The sequence below is a fragment of the Cibotium barometz genome, chromosome 43 (assembly GCF_041138505.1).
Source record: "Cibotium barometz isolate CiBa-2024 chromosome 43, ASM4113850v1, whole genome shotgun sequence".
Lineage (NCBI taxonomy): Eukaryota > Viridiplantae > Streptophyta > Polypodiopsida > Cyatheales > Cibotiaceae > Cibotium > Cibotium barometz.
This window is the reverse complement of record NC_141088.1, coordinates 15877679-15886534: the sequence shown is the minus strand read 5'-3', so window position 1 is coordinate 15886534 and position 8856 is coordinate 15877679. Positions and strand designations below refer to the sequence as shown.

The 8856-nt window shown below is 38.6% G+C and overlaps 1 protein-coding gene across 1 annotated transcript; it reads left to right on the top strand.

Annotated features, from left to right (window-relative positions):
* The first annotated feature begins 456 nt into the window (after positions 1-456).
* Positions 457-5881, top strand: LOC147613594 (GDSL esterase/lipase At1g71691-like). Its single transcript, XM_086781196.1, has 5 exons — positions 457-793; positions 899-1026; positions 1204-1446; positions 4122-4380; positions 5546-5881. The coding sequence occupies exons 1-5, from the start codon at positions 526-528 to the stop codon at positions 5770-5772; spliced, it is 1125 nt and encodes a 374-aa protein (XP_086637322.1). The 5' UTR covers positions 457-525; the 3' UTR covers positions 5773-5881.
* The last annotated feature ends 2975 nt before the right edge of the window (positions 5882-8856 follow it).

The following is an 8856-nucleotide window of genomic DNA, read 5'->3' as shown; positions in this document are numbered from 1 at the left end:
TTGTTCCCAAAAAAAAAAAGATGGTTGAGATCGATCATCAAATCAAAGCTACCAAGGCAAAAGATACGAGACAATAGCTAGCATAAATGTGGGTGTGGCTTTTTGTGATATTCAAGTGAGGCAACCGAAGGAAGGACGGGCTGTTTGAAATAAATCAAAAGCAGAGTGTGAAGAGGAGGAGGCCCATGGGGTGCAGAATAAATGTGTGCGAATTCCGAGAGGTGGTAGAGAAGTGCTAAATAAAGTGACGGTTATGTAGGTCTTTAAAAAAGAAAAAGGAAAATGCGAGGTTTCGGTGCGTGTGGTAGATGGGAGCAGAATAAATTATACATGTTTATATGTTTAACTTTGATATTTAGTAGCCATTGCCTGTGTTACTGTGTTTGAGCTGCTCTCTCCTTGCGTTAAGTAGCCAATCCTCCCCCCCCCCCCCCCCCCCCCCCCCCCCCCCCCCCCCCCGCTTAGCTACAAATTTTGCCTACTCGAACCTTAATTTATGAGCTCTTGATCTCTTCAACGGCGATAATGAAGAGAACTGTGGCGCTTCTTGTGTTGTGCGCAGTAGCCATCATGCAGCTGTGCATGACCAGTGTGGCCAACTCTGATCAGCAGCAGCAGCAGAAGCAGCTTCTTGTGCCGGCCATGTTTGTGTTTGGCGACTCTCTAGTCGACGACGGCAACAACAACTACATCCCGTCTCTGGCCAGGTCCAACTTCTACCCTTACGGCATAGACTTCCCACTCGGAGCCACAGGGAGGTTCTGCAATGGCCGAACTGTCATCGACATTGTTGGTAAGCTTTTTGACCATTAATTACCTTAATGCAGGCACTTGTCTATTCATTAAAAGTGTATTAAAGCTAAAATGTTGCTCATTCCTTGCATTTTGATACGTTCAGGTCAGTTGCTTGGCCTTCCTTTCCTTCCTGCTTACCTTAATCCGGCAACTAAAGGCTCCGCTATTCTACATGGAGTGAATTATGCGTCTGGGGCGGCTGGCATTCTCGATATATCCGGCAAAAACTATGTATGATAATCGTTTGTTGTTAATATGGGCTCTCCTTCTAATTTATTCTTGCACATTAATGTGTCTTAAGCTAATTTTAGAAGAGGATTAGAAACGACAAGCAAGGCCCTTACCATGGTTTATTATTTGAACAATGACACTAATCGTATGTCTAAACTTGATTAATGAGGATTGCAGATTGCCCGCCTATCTTTCAACAAGCAAATCTCCAACTTTAGGAACACATTACAAGAGCTAATGCCGATGTTGGGTGGAGAGGCTCCTCTTGCTGAGTATATATCGAAGTCCGTTTTTGCAGTGGTGTTCGGGAGCAATGACTACTTAAATAACTACCTCATTAACTCTACCGGATTCAGCCAACAATACACCCCCAATGACTACCGGGTTCTCGTTACCGAGGCTCTCGCCAAGGAGTTACTGGTAAAACCACAGTCCTTTTTTTGGGGGGGGGGGGGGGGGTGATTTGATTTATTTATTTTTTCCAAATTTTCTTGTTTTGATAATCCTCGCATTTAGAACTTTTTTTTAAAGAGCAAGAGTTGAGTGTTTTTGAAAATTTGTGTATAGGAGAGCCAATTTGTGTAATATGCTATATAATGATTACCGAGTTCTCATTATTGAATTGAGTTATTGTTACAAAGATCCTTGCATCAATCAGAAATTATTTCACTACTTACACATTCTTACCCACTTCTTAGGCCCCTTACACTTGGAATTTGTTTTGAAAATTTTGAATATAGGAAAGCCAATATGTGTAATTTGTGTTTATATGGGGACTCCATGCACAATGGGTATGATTCGATCCCAAGAACTTGCCCAAGAACTTGGGCTTCATACAATCTATTTCTCAATATTAGAACGATTACCCATTTGTAATTGCGGCTTGCTGTGAAAACATAGAATTTGTTTTCATTTTTTGCCTTTTTTCCGTTAGGCCAAAAATGTGTTGGCCCCTCCAGAATAGAAAAACCCTAGGTGGGGTTGAGGGTTTTTGGGGGCCTATTGGGGGAGGGGCTTTGAATTAATCTATGGACCACAATCACTCACACCATTCTACCACATCAAAATCTTAACATACATATGACTTTGTGCACATACATGCAAGAATCCAGAACTTCTTTTTTGAGTTAATCTCACTTGATCAATCCTTTGTTACTACAAATTAAGGAAAAGATGATAAATTTGGACAAGCGTTTACTACATATATCCAATTTAACTATAGCTTACTTTAAAATGGATAAGGATGTGTGTTTTCATCTATCTCACAAACTTGAAGTAAAACTATACTAGACATATGATGAATCTATCCCATCTTTTCTTGAACCTTGCGTGCACATCATCATGGGTAAGAAAGGTATCTAAAAATGACATAGCAAAAAAACCCTTTTTCTAGCCCCAAAATAAAAAACTAAGTCATTTTCCAAGCAATGTTGATGATTCCATTCACATATTTTTCACGGTTATTAGTCTAATATTAGTTCTCTTTTTTCATTTGCAAAAAATGAGTTTTCTAAGTCTGTGTAGAAGAATAGTGAGGAGCTAGTAGAAGACCAAAAAAGATATATGTTCTTCCATTGGGGGAAAAGTGGATGTGCTTTTGGGGTCATTCTTTTAATTTCCCTATGACACAAATCTTCACACACACATGTATCCCTTTTGTCAACAATGAACCATCATGGTCGCTTGACAAAGAGGGATGGGCATCTAAATCCTTAAGCAAGTAATTGTTTGGATCCAAACTTACACAATAATCTTGTGGTTTATCTTTGAAGATAAATTATCTTCCTATATATATTGTAAAAGTGTACAAACAATGATGATCCTATTATATAAAGTAAAAAAGTAAAAATGATGATGTTTCATGCAAGCAAGTTACCTAGAGATTCATAGTACTATGATAGAGGTGTTGAGTTCGATTCTTGATTCCTACGGTTGCATGCATCATCATTAAGGTGACAAGGGCCCCCTCATGGGTGTGTGTGTGTGGGTGTGGGTGTGGGTGTATGTGTAATAAATTTATTTTAAAACAAATGTGTAAAAACAATTATCTTGTTGCTTATCTCTCAAGGATAGATATGTCATCTTTTTACAATGCAAAGCAAATTTGTAAATATGGGACCTGAGATTAAGTCCTTCCCATCTACCTCAAAGATCAATTGATAACACTTAAATTGAAAGAGCATTTTGGTTTGTAGTTGCTTTGTAAATTTGTTTTTTATGTGCTACAAACCACATAGTTAAAAGATAATATATGCGTGAGGAACATTGGAGACTTGGATGAGTGTCCGACACTTTTGTTTGTAGTTACTTTCTAACTTTGTTTTTTATGTGCTATAGACTACATAGTTGAAAGATAATATATGCCTAAGGAACATGTGGAGACTTGGAGGAGTGTCCTTGACACTTTGTTCATTTCTCATGCATGTCATGTTTGGATCCAATGTTGGATCATGTTTCACAATAATTTTGTTGTTTATGTTGGAGAAAGATGCATCATCTTCTCTAATTATACAAGTAAAAAGTGCAAATGCAATAATATTTTTGCTTATTACTAAGATATAGATTGGCCAACGTCTTATTATTGTGAGTGTAGTACACATGTAATAATAAGACCATAAGCAAAAGAAGACCAGAGATTACATCCTTTGCAAGAGAAGACCAGAGATTTCATCCTTGCAAGAGAAGTTGATCACCTCCAAGAGGAGAAGTTGATCACCTCCAAGAGTTGAAGAATTGTACTGTTCGTAGTTGCTTTTTTTTATTTCATGCCATAACAAGCTTGTGTATTAGTTTATTAAAAACAAAAGCGTAGATAAAGTAGATACTTGGTACTATGAACTAAGAGCTAAGCTATCTCTACTTGGTACTATGAACACTCTTAACTAAAGTAGATACACAATTTACTAAAATGCTTATCATTACAAGAGCTAAGCTATCTCTATCTCTACTTGGTACTATGAACACCCTAACCAAGTGTATTATGGTAATGAGCTAAGTAATCTACATTAATAGTATGGGGTGTGCATGAGCACCCTAACTAAAGTGTATTATGGTAATGAGCTAAGTAATCTTCATTAATACTATGGGGTGTGCAGGCGCTGTATGAGCTGGGGGCGAGGAGGTTTGTGATAGCAGGGGTGGGGCCTTTGGGATGCATTCCGAACGTGCTGGCGAGCAAGAGCAAGGACGGCCGGTGCGTTGGATACGTAAACGAGCTGGTGCAGGGCTTCAACGCCGAGGTGTTGCAGCTCGTCAACGAGCTCAACGCCGATCCCCAGCTCTCTGGCGCCACCTTCCTCTTCAACGATCTCTACGAGACCTTTATGACCATCCTCGCCAACCCAAGCCATTACGGTAATCCTATGATCTCACCTTAATGTCTTTGATCTAATCTGCTATTAATGAGAAGAGGAAAAACCCTAGTATCTAATCTGCGATTAATTAGAAAGGGATCATCATTAACTTTAAGACATCGTCCATACGTTCAGATTAAAGCGCATTATTAGTTTTGAGCTATACTTAATTATTTAATGGATTTTTGCAGGCTTTAACTTGATCTCACCTTTTTTTTTTGCAGGCTTTAACTTGATCTCACCTTTTTTTTTTTCAAAAAACTGGGTGTTTATATTAAGAAGTTAGAAAGAGACAGGTTACAACATGTTGAGAACTCTAATAAGACCAGTGACTATGCACATGACATACGTTTCCGCAAGCTCTGAGCTTGCCTTTGACTTAATTGAGCAGTTTCTCTAGCTGTGAAACCAGCTTTTCCCTCTTTTCATGAGTGTGCCTTTCAAAAGGCATAGAGTGCTTTGATGAGCAACACATCCTCTGACCAAACAAGCTAGGCATGTTTTTTTTTGGTTCCACATACTTATTCCATAGCTTGTCAAACAGAAAATACCACTGCACTCTGTCCAAAAGGATTCCCCGTCTCTTGTTTAGTATACAATGGATAGGATCTGTCCGCTATTTGGGGGAATAGGAGAAGTCCTTTTTGATTCTTCCATTGGAAAGCTTTGTGCGCTGGCATATCTTTAATCGAAAGCAGCCAAGTGTCCGATTGGTGCCATAATCTGATTTTTATCCTAATAAGGTCTAATTCTGCATATGAGACATTATAATCTCTGATTCATTGATGTCTCTGTCCCAAATATCCCATCAACAACAGCATATTCCTTTCTTGTGCAATCTCAAAGCCGCTTAAGCTTGTGCATTATCAATCGGGGGAGGGGAATGCTTGGCCACCAGATAGAGTCTCTCCCCTGTACCCCCAATGTGTAGCTAGGCTTCTTAGACAGGATAAGGTCTCCTGATCTCACCTTAGTGTCTTTGATCTAATCTGCGATTAATGAGAAGACGGAAACCTTACTGTTTTCGATCTAATCTGCGATTAATGAGAAGAGGAATCATCATTAACTTTAAGACATCGTACAGACGTTGAGTATCGTACAGACGTTGAGATTAAGTCACGTGATTAGTTTGGAGTTATACTTAATTATTTGATGGATTTTTGCAGGCTTTAACGTGACTAACACGGGATGTTGTGGGGTTGGCAAATTCCACGGCCAGCTGACATGTCTGCTCCCTCTGGCCAAGCTTTGTCCGGACAGAAAATCCCATGTGTTTTGGGACGCTTTCCACCCAACGGAAGCCACCAACATCATCCTAGCCACGAGCATCTACAACGGTGACGCTAGGTATATAACTCCCATGCACCTCCAACAGCTGGTCCAGCATGGTTAAACATCGACAAAGCATCAACAATCGTAGATAATTAATCCCATGCAAATTCTCCCTTAATCATGTACTCTTCCAATCATTAATTCATTATCTATCATATTTTCGCCTAATCTCAGCGCCTTCCTTTTTCTAATCTGAGTCCAGAACATTAAATTAAATATATTTATAAATTATACGTGTCGCTAATTCCAATGTAGCACCACTGAACAAGTCCTGATTAAAGCGATCCTGATAGGCGATTGTGCAAGCCACGTATTTCGATGGTTAGCGGCGTAAATAAGCTTTCTAAACAACATCATTAAGCATCGTTTAACGTCTCTTAGCAACGCAACGGCCAGTTAGTGTGGTTGATTCTAGAATCCATATACGCTTATTGGTTCAAGTAATTCTTGCATACATCGACGGTATTTATAAAGCCATAAATTCTTCGATTCTATTCATCTTCTTTCTCTTCTATATCTTATTTCGAAGATGCCCAGTGGCAGCTGGTAGTCTTCTATATCTTATTTGTTGGGAGAAGAGATGAGCCTAGGTTTCACTTATATATGCCATTAGGCTTTATAATTAGCCCCCAATACTTTTATAAGCTTTTAACTTTATAATTAATTATATAACTATGCCTTCACTTATCAGCCTCATCCTTAATGTACATTAGTGTGTGTATACATTTACATATATATATATATGTATACACACACACACACATCTGTACATACACACACATATATATATCTGTATGTATGTATGTATAAATGTATATAAAAACACACATACATGTATACACACATATACATATATATATTTTTATTTAATTTATATTTTATTAAAAGCTACTTTTTATTCTCTATCTCTCGCTCTCTTTCTCTCTCTTTTCACCCTCTCCCTCTTTGCACCTCTCTCTCTCTCTCTCTCTCTCACACACACACACACACACACATACATGTAAACACTCGCACATGCACCTCTCTCTCTCTCTCTCTCTCTCTCTCTCACACACACACACACACACATACACACATGTAAACACTCGCACATGCACTAATGCAAACACACACACTCTCCTCCCACACAAACTATCTCACACATAGAAATTCTCTCTCTCTCTCTCTCTCTCTCTCTCTCTCACACACACACACACACACATAAGTTTAATTAATTAAATTTTAATGGTGGGGATGAGTGGTGAGGTTTGTGCACGCACACATGCACATGCACACCCTCTCTCTCTCTCACATATACACGCTCTCTCTCTCTCTCTCTCTCTCTCTCACACACACACACACACACACACATGTACACACCTGCACATGCACTAATGCAAACACACTCTTCCCCCCCCCACACACACACACACACTCTCGCACATAGACGTCCATGTCTCTCTCTCTCTCTCTCTCTCTCTCTCTCTTACCAATCACACACTCTCTCTCTCTTCTCACACACACTCTCCCACATATAGAAACTCTCTCTCTCTCTCTCTCTCTCTCTCTCTCTCTCTCTCATACACACACAAACACACACTCTTTGTCATGCACGCATGCACACACACACTCACACATATATGTAAATATATGTTATCTATAATATTATGTTTTATTATATTTAGAGACATATATGTGTGAGTGTGTGTGCATATATCTATATACACGTGCATTTACCTATATATACATGTGCATTTATAAAATAAATAAACACACATATACACGTGCATTTACCTATATATACATGTGCATTTATAAAATAAACACACATACACATATACTTTTAATTAATAATAAATTTTAATACGTAGGGATGCATGGTGAGGTGTGCTCACCATTAATAATAAATTTTAATATGCAGGGATGCATGGTGAGGTGTGCTCACCATTAATAATAAATTTTAATAAGTAGGGATGCATGGTGAGGTGTGCTCACTCTTAAATAAGTCTATCTTACATAGAACGTCTTTTGTGTTTTCTTTTGCACGCTAATGTGTGTGATTGTGTGTGCACATAAACACGTATACCTGATTGTGTAATGTTGACTTCATGTACATATGTATCGTGTAAGTCTATTGATTGTGTGTATGGTGAGAGTGTGTGTACACGTGTGGTGTGTATGTTTGTGTTTATGTGTATCCATGCGAGTGTGTGCATGTACGTGTGTGTGACCATGTGAATATATTCATGTACATCTTTTTTTATTTATGTGTGTACATGCACGTGCATATGTGTGTGTGAGTGTGTGCATGTACCATGTGCAAATGTGTATGAGCTTACATCTATGTATACATGTGTGTGCACATGTACTTGTGAATGTGAGTGTATGTATGTGTGTTTATGTATGTGCTTGTGTGCATATACATGCATGTATGTGTATGTGAAAGCTTGAGTGTGTGTGCATGTAAGTGTGCATATCTCTGTGTATACACGTGTGTCCATGAGTTGAGCGTGTGTGTTTGTGTGCATGTGTGCATGTATCATGTGCGTATGTGCATGCACATACATGTGTACGTCGGCATACATATAGATCTATTATATATATACATGCTTACATACCTATAGATACATACATACATATATATTATATATGTGTGTTTGTATGTATTTATCTATGTGTGTGTGTGTGTGTGTATGTATTTATCTATGTATGCATAGGTAGGTATATTCTCTCTCTTACACATGCATATAATATAATATGAGAAGATATGTGTGTGTGTGTGTGTGTGTGTGTGTGTGTGGAGGGGGAGGAGGAGGGAGGGGTGGGTAATTTGCTTTCTAATGTATTATATATATATATATAAGAAACTCATTTAATGAGCAAATGACTTGATGGCCGTAATTGATTGTGAGCCCCAATGTAGCTAGACATATGGGAAAGAAACTCCCAAAGACTGTTTTCTCTTCTCCTTTCTTCTTTTCAAAAGTTCTCTATCTCCTTTCTCCATGTAAAGGCTAGGTTTATAGGGTAGGCACCCTTGCTTTATCTTGTACAGATATAGATGTATGTGCATATATACGTGTATATGTGTGTGAGAGTGTCTGCATGTACACATGCAATTGTGTATACATGTGTGTCTATGTATACATATGTGTACATGTGTGCT